The following is a 16,968-nucleotide window of genomic DNA, read 5'->3' as shown; positions in this document are numbered from 1 at the left end:
TTCCATTCCATTCTTCCATTCCTTCCATCCTTCTAAGAGATAAACGCTGGAACAGAACCGGACAGGACAAAGGGGCCGGGCTGGACTGGGGCTGCTGGCATTTTGCGACCATTCGGACGCAGCGAACTCCAAACCGCATAATGACGCAACCGTCCGTTAACGCCATCCGGGACAGGCGGCATTGCTCCGGCACGTAGCGGCTGAACCGTATGAAGTGACTGGATATTGATGCGGAACGAAATGGCGCTGAGGTGGCGGAACGGAACCGTCAAATCAGCCACCTTCCGGGCGGCCTCAATGAAAACGTGGAACATCAAATCTGACAAGGCCGTTTCGGAAGGGACGACGGTGGATCGAGCAGAACGAACGAACTCAGAGGATATTCCGCCAGAATGAATGAACAGATGGACGTTCAATGCCGAACGCAAATGGCCGAACCGGCTGAACGGGATGAAATAGCCGGATGCTCGGGATGGGACATTCCGGAACAGACCTGGGATGGCAGCATACGGGGCTGAATAACTGGGAACGGACAGCGGAATATTACTCTTCGAAACGAAGGCCATGGTAAGCGAGGACGACCGAACTCCGTTACGCTGTCCAGGATGGATGGGGATATTGCTGAACGATGTTCTTCGGAAACCGAAATCAAAATGGGAAGCCATTTCGGACGATAACCGCGCAAAACGGTTTCATCGCCCGGAATAAGGAATAACGACCGGCAGGACGACAGATAAACGGGCCGTCAAAACCATATGGCTGCTCGCTTCATGGACTTCGCCATTGAATCGACAGAGCGATGGACGAAAGTATCCGACGGGCAGACCGGACGCTTAAACCGGTACTCTTTCGGTGCGGACGCTGAACTGGACAATGCTTCTCGGGCGAAACGACAACTTCAGGATGCAGGGACTATGCTGCTAAACACCGACCATACCAATCGGGCGAACAACCGGATGCCGGCATGCCAAATGCGCTGCGAACTGGATATCAAAGAACCGTTGATAAAGGCTACGACCGAAACGGCAAAGGCTCATCAGTCTCATCGCGGAAACCAAAATAAAGGACTTCTTCAAAGGAGAATGCGCTGACCGATTACAAAACAATTCCCGGACTAAAATGGCAACTCCCCTGGCGACCGACCTCTACGATGATGAACGGCGAACGCGGACTTCGTGGTATCGTTCGCTCCAGAATCACCGAAAACGATACCGACGGGCTGGTGAACGCTCATCGGCAAAGGCCGGAACCGAAAGGACAAAGGGCAAGTCTTCGATGCCAATAAATTAAATAAAGCGACTACGAACGAATGCTTTCCGGCAATCGTTTCATTCAGAAATCGGCGATTCCGAAATAGATATATCGACTCAGGATCCCCGCAAAGGAAGGATATGGGCGATACCGGACAGATGAATAAGGATGGCGGCAATATGCCTCAACGGATCGACGGCCGAACGGACGAAGGATATTTCGAACCAGATGAACCAGGTTCGAAGCAAAGACCATGGAACGGGACGCTCGGTCAATATCAATGTTGGTTACCATTTGTGTTGGGGCTATTGCACTTTGGAATCTGGCAGCAAGCATCATTGGGGTCAGTTATCTTCGTACATCCGGGCTTCAGTTGTGGGTATGTAGCACACCTGGAACACGACAACAGTTTACCATGCAGACAACTATCATATGACCATCACTCCTAAAGGTACGGAAAACTTAGCAGTTTGGATAAAGTTGAGGTGAAGAAGATGAAAATACACATCTGAGGGAAGTGAAGAAAGTGTGAATACAAATGTTGAAAGTTCACCTGTCATCACAGTTGACCTGGCCAGTCATGGCGTCATCACAGCGGCACACCTTGTCACACCCAACATTCACTGTCTGACTTTGCTTGATGGGAACACCATTGTACACACAGAAATCTACATTCAACATAGCAGAATCATCATTATATATATTTCGATCTAAGAAGTAATGTGATATCAATGGTCGATGGTCACATTCAAAATATATGTAGGTTAATATTGTGTGCCTATCAACGCTAAACTGCTATACAGAGTAGTAGCACTGCCTCACCCAAAGAAGGATTGAGTGGGGGTGAGGATGTTGGGGCAGGCGTCTGTCCCAAGGGTGGCTTGACGGATGGTCCTGGGGTGGGAGCCGTACAATCAGGCTTCATGCAACAGGGGTTGGTAAAGTCTGCTACCATGCGACAGCCGGGCGCCATGTTGGGGTACTTGGGGCATCTACAAAAGGGAACATACGCTCACTATACGTCTTCAACAAGGCACATCGGTCTGCTGTAATCTCAAAACTGATTCTACTTTACAGAATTGATAGCATCGTTCAAGACATTTAATAATTGCGATACTACAGTCTGATGCAGACATTCCACAAGAGTGTATAATTATTGGCAGCATACAACTGTTCAACCTACTTCTCCGTGCACTGGTATTTGCCTGTCATCCCATCTTCACACACACATGTGTAGTCGCAGCCATCCGCCCATGTCTGCCCGGGCGTGTACAGTTTGCTCTTGTACACACACCCTGAAACAGAAATGTTTTTCATGATGTCGTGCGTTCACAAGGCGTAATCAGTGATTTCCAGGAATTTAGACAGAATGTTCAGAAAAATAAGAGAAACGTTTCTGTTGGTGACAAGTATTTAAACTGCAGATTGTCAAGTTTGTCAAGTAAAGACGGCACAATGACAACTTTTCAGTATGATGTGCATGAACCAGTATAAAACCTCTACCGGATGCAGGTGTTGGTTGCTGGGTGACACCGGGTGTCGGGGTGATGCCTCCTGGGAGTGGAGTGGCTTGTGGTGCGGGTGTAGGTGGCTTGCCGTAGCCCGTGATAGTACCCTGTATCCCAGTAGGGGTTTGATGTGGCTGGTTGTTACACTGGGGAGCCTGGCAGCAGGTGGGGTCAAGGGGGTCGGGCACCATCACACAGTTAGGGGCAATACTGCTGTAGCTCGGGCACCTGTAAGTAGATATAGTTTTATGTTGTAACTTATTGCAATTAGGTAAACTGAATTTGACACAGTAAACCAATACTGTGAGATCAACGTCAGTTCAACGTGTGACAACTCATGCCATATCACTGACAAATACATTTCAAAATCTGTCTGATTCTGGATATCCATTGTATCTATACTGTGTCTCACCTGTCTACACACGAGTATCGGCCCGTTGATGAATCTTCACAAACACACTTTTTATTACATCCATCAAAGAACTGCTGGCCTTGCGTGTAGGACTGTCCCTTATACACGCATACATCTGTGAACAACATCAAGTGTACCCACAGATCAAACACAGACATGTCAACTGGGGTTCACACATATACAAGGGTGAATGCTACAATTGTAAACAGTCAACGACCAGGGGTATATTATTTCAATCAAAAGTTGGTATATATAAATATATACTCTCCCAAAAAAGAAAAGCATCATGAAACTAGCAATTTCATGTAGCAATGAATTCAAACGTGATCCATTTTACAAAAGGTTTTGCTCTGTTTATGAGTCCTATGGTGTTTATGTTTTGAAACATCACAACAAAACGCACCATCCGTAAAATACCCGTATTTAACAGCATGATTTTCAATTTCGGCGTGTAGTGTCACAGAATACACAATTCACATGCAATGCACGTGAAAGTTGGGGATCAGATAGTCTCAATGATGGGTATAAAAGGTTGATCGCAGTCTGTCGATTATTCACTGTATTTGGAATTTTGTTGACGGACGCAACATGTCACGTCTAAGTGAAGCCAACCGTCATATCGCCATTGGCTTGCTTGAAGCTGGCCAGTCTTAACGTGCAGTTGCCCGACGCATGAATGTTCACCAAAGCTCCATTTCACGGCTCTGGGAGAGATATCGCCGGAAGAATGCGGTAGCAGATGCCCCTCGTAGTGGGCGACCTCGAGCGACCACTGCGGCGCAGGATCGCTACATCCGGGTACATCACCTGCGTCATCGAACAGCTACGGCGACCAGTATCGCTCGACAAATACCCGGATTGAGGAGGCTTTCTGCACAGACCGTCAGGAACAGGTTGAGAGAGGCTGGTTTACGTGCCAGAAGACCTTATTTTGACCCTGTGCTTCAACAACAACATCGTCGACATCGAGTTCAATGGTGCACCAACGTTCAGGCATGGAACCTACCGAATGGGCGTAGAATCTGGTTCAGTGATGAATCACCATTTCTATTGGAGCGACGCGATGGAAGAATGCGGGTGTACAGACGTCGACGTGAACGTTTCGCCGACGCTTGCGTTCCCCAGGTGGACAGATTCGGCCGGGACAGTGTTATGATGTGGGGAGCGATCACCTGCCGTAGGAGAAGTGATTTGGTGATGATCCAGGGCAACCTGACAGCTCAACGGTACTGTGACGAAATACTACGCCCACACCTCATTCCAATCATTGATCGCCAGAGGGAGCTGTTTCAACAGGACAATGCCAGGCCCCACACAGCACGTCACACTAGAGACTTCCTCCAGAACCACAACATCAGAGATCACCGGACTTAACCCCGATCGAACATCTGTGGGATGCCCTGGACAGACGGGTGCGACGCCGTAACCCTCAGCCCCAGACACTTCAGCAACTCGCACAGGCACTACGGGCAGAGTGGGCTGCGATTGGGCAACAACAGATTCTGAGACTTATTCGAGGCGATGCCGTGCATTTCTGAATGCCCACGGTGGTCACACGAGGTACTGACTTCAGCGCCACCACACGTCTCCATGTGACACTCAAACTGACTTTCCTCGAGTTGGTGCCAAAGACGGATAAGTCTGCATTCCCAGTGTGCAATTTCGCTATATTCCATTGACTCATAAAGCCTACAAGATGTTTCAAAATAAACATAAACATATATTCCTATATGCGTTTCTTTTTGGGGAGAGTATATATTAGTAAGTAAATGGACAGGAATTGGTCCCGTGGCATTGTGTCTTGGCATGTCTTACTGTTTGGACTTGGTGTTCCATTTGGATTTGGCGTCGGGAAAGGGTTGGGAGATTTTGGTGTTTGAGAGGAGAAGGGATTTGGCCGTTGAGTCGTCACTACTGGTGAAATGGTAGGACAGTCAGGCTTTTTGCAACATGTGTCATACGGGTCCTGAATGACGTTACAGAAGGCAGGAATGCTGGCAATTTTATTGCATCTGAAAAATACGAATAATAATTATTTATCAATATCAAGTTTTACTATTAATATATAATATAAGGAAGTGGTGCCTTTATGATTTAATATGGTTTCCTTTCCAGCTCTACGTGTTTCAGTTCTTCTGGTTCTCTTTTGTGACTCATACCTCTCTGTACACGTGTACTTCCCACTCTTGTCATCCACACATTCACAATTGTAGTCACAACCATCTTGCCATCTGTCGCCTTGCTTGTACACCTTGCCCTTGTAGATACAGAACCCTGAAATACGACATACAACACTTAACACACTGCATATACCTAGCCTTGTGGACCAACATGAATGTCAGTGTGTTACTCGCACCGCTATACCAATAACACGGCCAAATGCGCTATCTATCGGATTCCAAACGCTGTTGTCAAATACTTTCCAAGTGTTTTCCTATGAAACCGACAATTGCCCAGCTGATCTGTTAGTGTATGTTTTTACCTTGGTTGGTGAGTGGGTTCTTGTTCGCATTTTCCCCACCAATAGTGCCATGAGGAATGATTGTTGGCTGGGGGTAAGGGTTGGGGGTGGGCTTGACATTAGGATTAGGGCTGGGTCCCACATTAGGAGATGGTGTTGGAGTCTGCACACAGTGAGGAACCCGACAGCAGGCATCGCTGGGGTCGACTTCCTGGGTGCACGTTGACGATGGCGGTATGTCGTAACTCGGACATCTGACATACAAATAGGAGATTAGCAAAACTTCTACTTATGGGTACCTCTGATAATGAACTGGGCCTTATTCTCGAAACGTTCGTAGCCCTACAAACTTCTTAAGCTCATCCTAACACATTGGCTACGATCAAAGTTAAGAATTCGTAGGCTACGAACGTTTCGAGAATTAGGGCCCAGATCTGGTCGGTGAAAAGAACAAATTCTCTTTAGAGTGAACATTGTTGGCCTGTTCTAGAGTACATACCTGTTAGAACATGTGTAATAATCCCGGGAGGCATCGTCACACCTACACCTCTGTAAACAGCCCTCAGTCCACTCCTCACCTTGACGATACGGCACGCCCTTGTACATGCAGAAACCTGGGGCCACAGAAGAGATAAGTGATTCGTAAAATGTTTCAAAATAGTATAAATAGTAACTGTGTCTAAACGTACCGGCACAATTAATCGTCTTCAAACAAATTGCAAGAAGGTAACTGCTGTGTTTGCGAAAAATGAAATCAGGTTGTAAATTTCCAATCCCAGATAGTACATTGAGTACTGTCACGTGTCAACTCACTTATCACGGGTGCTGGCGTCTGGTTGGGTCCGGGCGTTGGTGTCTGATACGGGTTGACGGTAGGTTTGGCGAAGTCACACACCATCTTATAGCAGCAGAAATCATTGTCCGTATCTCTCCGTAGTGAACATTGGGGCGGGATGAATGGATACTTAGCACATCTGCAAAATACGTTCTATCTTTATCACAGGAGAGCTGAAAATATGCAATACTGATTTATATATATGATAATTATTTAGTAATGTGCATTTTATATAAAATATGACTGACCTCTCGGTACACTTATATTTGCCCGTCACTTCATCTTCACACACACAGTTATACTGGCAGCCATCCTGCCATTGTTCTCCTTCCCGGTACGTGCGGCCCTTGTAGATGCATGCAACTGGAATCAAAAAGGGAATTTCTACTGCTGTCTGCCTAAGTTACTAAGTCTACACTATACGACAGAGCGACAGACCATCAACATGTGGATCCAGGCACTTACGTGTCGGTGCTGGTGTTTTGCCGTCAGGTCCAGCTGTAGGGGTCGGAGCCACTCCAGTCACAAAGCCAGGCACATTGGTTACGACTGATGGCGTGGGTGAAATGCCTGGTCCCGGGGTGGGGTAGCCGTTAGGGCCAGGGGTAGGGGAACACTCAGGAACCTGACAGCATTGCGGGTCTTTTGGATCGGCAACCATGCGGCACTGTTGTGGAAGGTTGTCGTATTTGGCACACCTACACACATATAGAATTTGTTAGCGCCATACATTAACTTGAAGTTAAAAGAACACCGAATATATAGGAAAGCATACTGAATGAGGATGTGTTTGTATTGTGATTCTTGTTATGAAATTATTTTGTTTATCACAAATCGTAATACGTAAACACTGATTTTAATGATATTTGAATTTATTCATATGAAATATATAGATCACTGACATTTGAAGAAAAGGCAAAACGTAGCTGTGACATTACTGGTTATTCTGCATCATTCGTAACTACACTACACGATTCCTTAACACATGTCATACCTATCACTGCATCTGTAGAAACCAGTCTTCCCATCTTCACATATACATGACTTGGTGCATCCATCGTACCACTGCTGGCCCTGGACATAGGTGGTTCCTCGGTACACACACACACCTACACACAAACACATTCAGTTCACGACAATGCACAAACACAATAGCGCTTGTATAATGGCAGGATGTTGGCATACTGGACGATGTTGTGTATATTGGTATAGACGTTTGATATACTGGTCTGGTGTGTGTTAAACTGGTATACTTCATGGTTCTTTAGTTGGATGTCCGCTATATTGTCCGCGGGTAGATCAAGAAGTACGTACACTAACTGTATTCTCGGTGTCCAATGTTTGAAAAGCTTCCATTTTATTTTGAAGGAGCTTTAGCAAAGTCATATATGTGGGTAATGTGGTTAACGAGATATTAGTCATCACAACACACTAGGGTATAATATTTCTAATAAAACTGCAGAAAGTGAAAAACGATCTGTCATTTGGTACCTCTTGGATAATGGCCCACAGAGTATATCATATACAATATGTTCAGTATAGTATTGGATGACTTCCTGTCATAATCAACAGTCACAGATTTGGATTGCTTAATTTATATTTAGTCGAGGGCTGTTTTTTAAGGACACCCCCATTTCAATCTTCCTAAAACATTGTGTCCAGATATTCAAGCTGGCACTGATTACAATATATTGAGAGCTGACACTTGTGTGACCATTCAGTGTTTAGTTTGAACCCTTGGCATCATGTATATGAATAGTGAAAACATGAGAATAAGTTATGTCCTTATGATTATGTCATCTGAAAGGGGATGAGTAGTATCTCCAAAACAAGCTCTTTCAGGCAACATGAAGGGGGGAGTCAAACAAGGAGTGCCCTTGGAACACGGCCGTCTATGTGGTACATTGGTATGATGTTTGGTAATGTGACAATTTTTGGTAAATGTTTGCTCTTTTGGTAATACTATGATTTTAGTAATATTGGTATCCTGTTTGGTATACTGGTCTGACTTCTGCTATATTTGTGAGATGGTTCAGTATATCGGTGTGGTGGTTGGCATATCCATATTGTGTTTGTAATATTGGTATGTTTTTTTGTACTTTTGTATAATGTTAAAGATAGAGGTATTATATTTGTAATATTGGTATGGTGTTTGGTACATTGTATAATGTTAGATATAGCGGTCTGATGTTTGTAATATTGGTATGGTGTTTGGTACATTGCATACTGTTAGATATAGTGGTCTGATGTTTGTAATATTGGTATGGTGTTTGGTACATTGTATAATGTTAGATATAGTGGTCTGATGTTTGTAATATTGGTATGGTGTTTGGTACATTGTATAATGTTAGATATAGCGTTAGATATAGTGATATAGTCTGATGTTTGTAATATTGGTATGGTTTGTTTTAGTACATTTTGTATATTGGTATGGTTAGTATATAGATATAGCGGTCTGATGTTTGTAATATTGGCGTGGTGTTTGGTACATTGTATAATGTTAGATACAGAGTCTGATGTTTGTAAGATTGGTATGGTGTTTGGTACATTGTATACTGTTAGATATAGTGGTCTGATGTTTGTAATATTGGCATGGTGTTTGGTACATTGTATAATGTTAGATATAGCGGTCTGATGTTTGTAATATTGGTATAGTGTTTGGTACATTGTATAATGTTAGATAGAATGGTCTGATGTTTGAAATATTGGTATGGTGTTTGGTACATTGTATAATGTTAGAGATAGCGGTCTGTTGTTTGTAATATTGGCATGGTGTTTGGTACATTGTATACTGTTAGATATAGCGGTCTGATGTTTGTAAAATTGGTATGGTGTTTGGTACTTTTGTAAAAAATGTTAGATATAGAGTCTGATGTTTGTAATATTCGCATGGTGTTTGGTACATTGTATAATGTTAGATATAGCGGTCTGATGTTTGTAATGTGGGCATGGTGTTTGGTACAATGTATAATGTTAGATAAAGCAGTCTGATGTTTGTAATATTGGTATGGTGTTTGGTACTTTTGTATAATGTTAGATATAGAGTCTGATGTTTGTAATATTGGTATGGTGTTTGGTACATTGCATAATGTTAGATATAGCGGTCTGATGTTTGTAATATTGGTATGGTGTTTGGTACATTGTATACTGTTAGATATAGCGGTCTGATGTTTGTAATATTGGTATGGTGTTTGGTACATTGTATAATGTTAGATATAGCGGTCTGATGTTTGTAATATTGGCATGGTGTTTGGTACATTGTATACTGTTAGATATAGTGGTCTGATGTTTGTAATATTGGTATGGTGTTTGGTACATTGTATAATGTTAGATATAATGGTCTGATGTTTGTAATATTGGTATCGTGTTTGGTACATTGTATAATGTGAGATATAGCGGTCTGATGTTTGCAATATTGGTATGGTGTTTGGTACATTGTATACTGTTAGATACAGCGGTCTGATGTTTGTAAAATTGGTATGGTGTTTGGCACTTTTGTAAAAAATGTTAGATATAGAGTCTGATGTTTGTAATATTGGCATGGTGTTTGGTACATTGTATACTGTTAAATATAGCGGTCTGATGTTTGTAATATTGTTATGGTGTTTGGTACAATGTATAATGTTAGATAAAGCAGTCTGATGTTTGTAATATTGGTATGGTGTTTGGTACTTTTGTATAATGTTAGATACAGAGTCTGATGTTTGTAATATTGGTATGGTGTTTGGTACATTGTATAATGTTAGATATAGCGGTCTGATGTTTGTAATATTGGTATTGTGTTTGGTACATTGTATACTGTTAGATATAGCGGTCTGATGTTTGTAATATTGGTATGGTGTTTGGTACATTGTATAATGCTAGATATAGTGGTCTGATGTTTGTAATATGGGCATGGTGTTTGGTACATTGTATACTGTTAGATATAGCGGTCTGATGTTTGCAATATTGGTATGGTGTTTGGTACTTTTGTATAATGCTAGATATAGCGGTCTGATGTTTGTATTTTTGGCATGGTGTTACGTACATTGTATAATGTTAGATATAGCGGTCTGATGTTTGGAATATTGGTATGGTGTTTGGTACATTGTATAATGTTAGATATAATGGTCTGATGTTTGTAATATTGGTATCGTGTTTGGTACATTGTATAATGTGAGATATAGCGGTCTGATGTTTGCAATATTGGCATGGTGTTTGGTACATTGTATACTGTTAGATATAGCGGTCTGATGTTTGTAAAATTGGTATGGTGTTTGGCACTTTTGTAAAAAATGTTAGATATAGAGTCTGATGTTTGTAATATTGGTATGGTGTTTGGTACATTGTATAATGTTAGATATAGCGGTCTGATGTTTGTAATGTTGGCATGGTGTTTGGTACAATGTATAATGTTAGATAAAGCAGTCTGATGTTTGTAATATTGGTATGGTGTTTGGTACTTTTGTATAATGTTAGATATAGAGTCTGATGTTTGTAATATTGGTATGGTGTTTGGTACATTGCATACTGTTAGATATAGCGGTCTGATGTTTGTAATATTGGTATGGTGTTTGGTACATTGTATACTGTTAGATATAGCGGTCTGATGTTTGTAATATTGGTATGGTGTTTGGTACATTGTATAATGCTAGATATAGCGGTCTGATGTTTGTAATATGGGCATGGTGTTTGGTACATTGTATACTGTTAGATATAGCGGTCTGATGTTTGTAATATTGGTATGGTGTTTGGTACATTGTATAATGTTAGATATAGCGGTCTGATGTTTGTAATATTGGTATGGTGTTTGGTACATTGTATAATGTTAGATATAGCGGTCTGATGTTTGTAATATTGGCATGGTGTTTGGTACATTGTATACTGTTAGATATAGCGGTCTGATGTTTGTAATATTGGTATGGTGTTTGGTACTTTTGTATAATGTTAGATATAGAGGTCTGATGTTTGTAATATTGGCATGGTGTTTGGTACATTGTATATCGCTTAGAGGTATGATGTTTAGTGTTTCAGTATTAGGAACTTTCACCTGTAGGCGTTGGTCTAACACCAGTGGCGGGAGTGGGACTGACTCCTGGTGACACGTTGACCCCAGGGTGGGGCAGGTGTGCTATGAGGGCTTAGCGTCAGACCAGTAAGCGGGCTGCACATCGGCTTCTTGCAACAGTTGTCAGTGGGATCCACGGCCATTACACAGAAAGGTGGCGTGTTCAGGAAAAACTGAACACCTGTACAACAAAATACTGCACGTGACTCCAATAGTCAATGTAGCACCAACATGCACCTGTAGAGATACTAATATATTATATATTACATGCTGAGATGTGCTATAGTAAAGGATGTGCCACGTTGAAATTACATATTATTTGAATGACATTTGTAATCACACTGAAGGTATGTAACCATGTGCGACATTATGCTGCAGTTACTGCCTGTAGACTCTAGATAGAGTTGTGTCACCTCTCGGTACAGATGTATTTGCCGCTGTACTGGTCAGTACATTCACACTGGTAATCACATCCATCAGTCCATTTCTGGCCCTGTGTGTACGCCACTCCATGGTACAGACACACAGCTGCAAAGGGACACATCATTTATCACACAAGTATATAGACCCGCCATCAGTCCACAAAACTCTAAAAACACGATAAAATAGTGAAACAACTGTAAAGAAGTACGTCATTACTCGCACCTCTGTAAAGAGGCACACCATCAACATTCGTAAAGAGACATTCAGTCGCAGAAACTAATTACACACGCAGGTTGTCACACAACTGTGGCAAAGGTAAACAAAGCCCTTACTATACTCAGGAAACCCTGCAAAAGTCAGTTACACGCTTTCGGCTATATCGCTATCAAGTATCCAATAGTTATGCTATCACGTGTTCACATAATCCCACCAACCACATACTAACACATGTAAAACTTGTCAACTGTTCATCCGAAAACATGGGAACGTATGATACAAGTCCAAAATGGGATTTGCATTGGACTTCCAACCATCGTTTAGTCACTAATGCGTTAAACTTCCAACCATCGTTTAGTCACTAATGCGTTAAACTGGGAAACTGTGACGAATACCATGAAACGTTTAGCAAGCTCTATTGAGGCTAAGTCATATCTCTTGTCATGACATCGTGAGGGTATTTTGTCACTCCTGAAGATGTGGTCACCATGTCTCCCAACATATGCCCCATGAGCAAGGCGTGAAGGTTTACCGTACGTTTGTTATTCGCAGGATAGCGGCGTGCAAAGTTCACAATCAAATTAAACAAAGGTTCAATTTGGCCCCTAAATGTATAGGGAATATGCAGTAGTGTTGGGAATGGTTGAAATCTCACAATAGATGATTGCTTCATTACCAACGGGTAATCATCGAAAAGAATTAGTTATCGTCATTTTTCAGATTTTCCTATCCAGGTTGTAATTACAGATATGTATAACATGATGCAACCTGCTACTTTAAAGTGATGACTGATATATCATGAACATAAACTTCCCTGTCTTATGTCATTTTTTCCAGATAATTGAAGTGAATTAACACGTTTCCAGGCCCTAACAAGATTACGTTTCATTGTCAAGTTTTCAAAGACTAAAACAGTAGTTCCCAAAATCGTTTATGTTCGATAATGAAAAGTATGATCGTTTGCTTGGTCGTTTGGTCACTGCGACCAATCTTCGATTATTTCAATTAATCGGAACACCACTAATGTGCAGTACAACACTATATAGGCAAACCATTGGTGTGAGAACTTGTAATATGGGCATGGTGTTTGGTACATTGTATACTGTTAGATATAGCGGTCTGATGTTTGTAATATTGGTATGGTGTTTGGTACTTTTGAATAATGTTAGATATAGCGGTCTGATGTTTGTAATATTGGTATGGTGTTTGGTACTTTTGTATAATGCTAGATATAGCGGTCTGATGTTTGTATTATTGGCATGGTGCTTGGTACATTGTATACTGTTAGATATAGCGGTCTGATGTTTGTAATATTGGTATGGTGTTTGGTACTTTTGAATAATGTTAGATATAGAGGTATGATATTTGTAATATTGGCATGGTGTTTGGTACATTGTATATCATAGAGGTATGATGTTTAGTGTTTCGGTATTAGGAACTTTCACCTGTAGGCGTTGGTCTAACACCAGTGGCGGGAGTGGGACTGACTCCTGGTGACACGTTGACCCCCGGGGTGGGGGCGGGTGTGCTATGAGGGCTTGGCGTCAGACCAGTAAGCGGGCTGCACATCGGCTTCTTGCAACAGTTGTCAGTGGGATCCACGGCCATTACACAGAAAGGTGGCGTGTTCAGGAAAACTGAACACCTGTACAACAAAATACTGCACGTGACTCCAATAGTCAATGTAGCACCAACATGCACCTGTAGAGATACTAATATATTATATATTACATGCTGAGATGTGCTATAGTAAAGGATGTGCCACGTTGAAATTACATATTATTTGAATGACATTTGTAATCACACTGAAGGTATGTAACCATGTGCGACATTATGCTGCAGTTACTGCTGTAGACTCTAGATAGAGTTGTGTCACCTCTCGGTACAGATGTATTTGCCGCTGTACTGGTCAGTACATTCACACTGGTAATCGCATCCATCAGTCCATTTCTGGCCCTGTGTGTACGCCACTCCATGGTACAGACACACAGCTGCAAAGGGACACATCATTTATCACACAAGTATATAGACCCGCCATCAGTCACAAAACTCTAAAAACACGATAAATAGTGAAACAACTGTAAAGAAGTACGTCATTACTCGCACCTCTGTAAAGAGGCACACCATCAACATTCGTAAAGAGACATTCAGTCGCAGAAACTAATTACACACGCAGGTTGTCACACAACTGTGGCAAAGGTAAACAAAACCCTTACTATACTCAGGAAACCCCTGCAAAAGTCAGTTACACGCTTTCGGCTATATCGCTATCAAGTATCCAATAGTTATGCTATCACGTGTTCACATAATCCCACCAACCACATGCTAACACATGTAAAACTTGTCAACTGTTCATCCGAAAAACATGGGAACGTATGATACAAGTCCAAAAATGGGATTTGCATTGGACTTCCAACCATCGTTTAGTCACTAATGCGTTAAACTTCCAACCATCGTTTAGTCACTAATGCGTTAAACTGGGAAACTGTGACGAATACCATGAAACGTTTAGCAAGCTCTATTGAGGCTAAAGTCATATCTCTTGTCATGACATCGTGAGGGTATTTTTGTCACTCCTGAAGATGTGGTCACCATGTCTCCCAACATATGCCCCAGTGAGCAAGGCGTGAAGGTTTACCGTACGTTTGTTATTCGGGATAGCGGCGTGCAAAGTTCACAATCAAATTAAACAAGGTTCAATTTGGCCCCTAAATGTATAGGAATATGCAGTAGTGTTGGGAATTGGTTGAAATCTCACAATAGATGATTGCTTCATTACCAACGAACAATCATCGAAAAGAATTGGTTATCGTCATTTTTCAGATTTTCCTATCCAGGTTGTAATTACAGATATGTATAACATGATGCAACCTGCTACTTTAAAGTGATGACTGATATATCATGAACATAAACTTCCGTCATGATTTTTCAGATAGTGAAGTGAATTAACACGTTTTCAGGCCCTAACAAGATACGTTCCATTGTCAAGTATTTCAAAGACTAAAACAGTAGTTCCAAAATCGTTTATGTTCGATAATGAGAAAATGTGATCGATTGCTTGGTCGTTTGGTCACTGCGACCAATCTTCGATTATTTCAATTAATCGGAACACCACTAATATGCAGTACAACACTATATAGGCAAACCATTAGTGTGAGAACAGTAAAGACACGTCCCATTGCTCATAGAACTGTACAGAGACGCCCAATTACTCACACAGCTGTACAGACATACCCCATTACTCACACAGCTGTACAGAGACACCCCATTACTCACACAGCTGTACAGAGATACTAATTACTCACACATCTGTACAGAGACACCCCACTACTCACACAGCTGTACAGAGATACCCAATTACTCACACACCTGTACAGAGACACCCCACTACTCACACACCTGTACAGAGACACCCCACTACTCACACAGCTGTACAGAGACACCCCACTACTCACACACCTGTACAGAGATACCCCATTACTCACACAGCTGTACAGAGACACCCCATTACTCACACAGCTGTACAGAGATACCCCACTACTCACACACCTGTACAGAGACACCCCACTACTCACACAGCTGTACAGAGACACCCCATTTCTCACACAGCTGTACAGAGACACCCCATTACTCACACACCTGTACAGAGACACCCCATTACTCACACAGCTGTACAGAGACACCCCACTACTCACCTGTACAGAGATACCCCATTACTCACACACCTATACAGAGACACCCCATTACTCACATACCTGTACAGAGACACCCCACTACTCACACACCTGTACAGAGACACCCCACTACTCACACACCTGTACAGAGACACCCCACTACTCACACACCTGTACAGAGATACTCCATTACTCACACACCTGTACAGAGATACCCCATTACTCACACACCTGTACAGAGATACTCCATTACTCACACATCTGTACAGAGACACCCCATTACTCTCACACCTGTACAGAGACACCCCATTACTCTCACAATTGTACAGAGACACCCCACTACACACACAGCTGTACAGAGATACCCCATTACTCTCACACCTGTACAGAGACACCCTATTACTCACACACCTGTACAGAGATACCCCACTACTCACACACCTGTACAGAGATACCCCATTACTCACACAGCTGTACAGAGACACCCCATTACTCACACACCTGTACAGAGACACCCCATTACTCACACAGCTGTACAGAGACACCCCATTACTCACACACCTGTACAGAGACACCCCATTACTCACACACCTGTACAGAGACACCCCATTACTCATACACCTGTACAGAGACACCCCACTACTCACACACCTGTACAGAGATACCCCATTACTCACACAGCTGTACAGAGATACCCCATTACTCACACACCTGTACAGAGACACCCCATTACTCTCACAATTGTAAGTACACATATACCTTTTGTCACACAATTGTAAAGAGAAACTGATGGCAACTGTACAGAGACACTGATGGCAACTGTACAGAGACACTGATGACAACTGTACAGAGACACTGATGGTAACTGTACAGAGACACTGATGACAACTGTACAGAGACACTGATGACAACTGTACAGAGACACTGATGACAACTGTAAGGAGACACTGATGGCAGCTGTACAGAGACACTGATGGCAACTGTACAGAGACACTGATGGCAACTAAGGAAACTGATGGCAACTGTGCAGAGACACTGATGGCAACTGTACAGAGACACTGATGGCAACTGTACAGAGACACTGATGGCAACTGTAAGGAGCCACGGATGGCAACTGTACACAGACACTGATTTCAACTGT

General features: G+C 42.5%; 1 protein-coding gene across 1 annotated transcript in view; it reads right to left on the bottom strand.

Annotated features, from left to right (window-relative positions):
* LOC124292144 overlaps nucleotides 1-16,968 on the bottom strand; it is a 57,785-nt gene that overhangs the window by 19,274 nt on the left and 21,543 nt on the right. The window contains exons 37-53 of the mRNA XM_046729196.1: nucleotides 14,030-14,144; nucleotides 13,599-13,798; nucleotides 7,462-7,576; nucleotides 6,933-7,165; nucleotides 6,716-6,830; nucleotides 6,446-6,606; nucleotides 6,132-6,246; nucleotides 5,654-5,886; nucleotides 5,331-5,445; nucleotides 4,987-5,183; nucleotides 3,172-3,286; nucleotides 2,755-2,987; nucleotides 2,435-2,546; nucleotides 2,074-2,243; nucleotides 1,805-1,919; nucleotides 1,533-1,643; nucleotides 59-522 (exon numbers count right to left, since the gene is read on the bottom strand). Of these exons, the coding sequence (XP_046585152.1) occupies nucleotides 59-522; nucleotides 1,533-1,643; nucleotides 1,805-1,919; nucleotides 2,074-2,243; nucleotides 2,435-2,546; nucleotides 2,755-2,987; nucleotides 3,172-3,286; nucleotides 4,987-5,183; nucleotides 5,331-5,445; nucleotides 5,654-5,886; nucleotides 6,132-6,246; nucleotides 6,446-6,606; nucleotides 6,716-6,830; nucleotides 6,933-7,165; nucleotides 7,462-7,576; nucleotides 13,599-13,798; nucleotides 14,030-14,144 (2,919 nt within the window). The remainder of the gene's footprint in view (nucleotides 1-58; nucleotides 523-1,532; nucleotides 1,644-1,804; nucleotides 1,920-2,073; nucleotides 2,244-2,434; nucleotides 2,547-2,754; nucleotides 2,988-3,171; nucleotides 3,287-4,986; nucleotides 5,184-5,330; nucleotides 5,446-5,653; nucleotides 5,887-6,131; nucleotides 6,247-6,445; nucleotides 6,607-6,715; nucleotides 6,831-6,932; nucleotides 7,166-7,461; nucleotides 7,577-13,598; nucleotides 13,799-14,029; nucleotides 14,145-16,968) is intronic.

The sequence above is a fragment of the Haliotis rubra genome, unplaced genomic scaffold, assembly GCF_003918875.1.
Source record: "Haliotis rubra isolate DU_JTF1 unplaced genomic scaffold, ASM391887v1 Scf1134, whole genome shotgun sequence".
Classification (NCBI taxonomy): domain Eukaryota; kingdom Metazoa; phylum Mollusca; class Gastropoda; order Lepetellida; family Haliotidae; genus Haliotis; species Haliotis rubra.
Note: the sequence above shows the minus strand (reverse complement) of the source record. Positions and strands in the feature narration are given on the sequence as shown.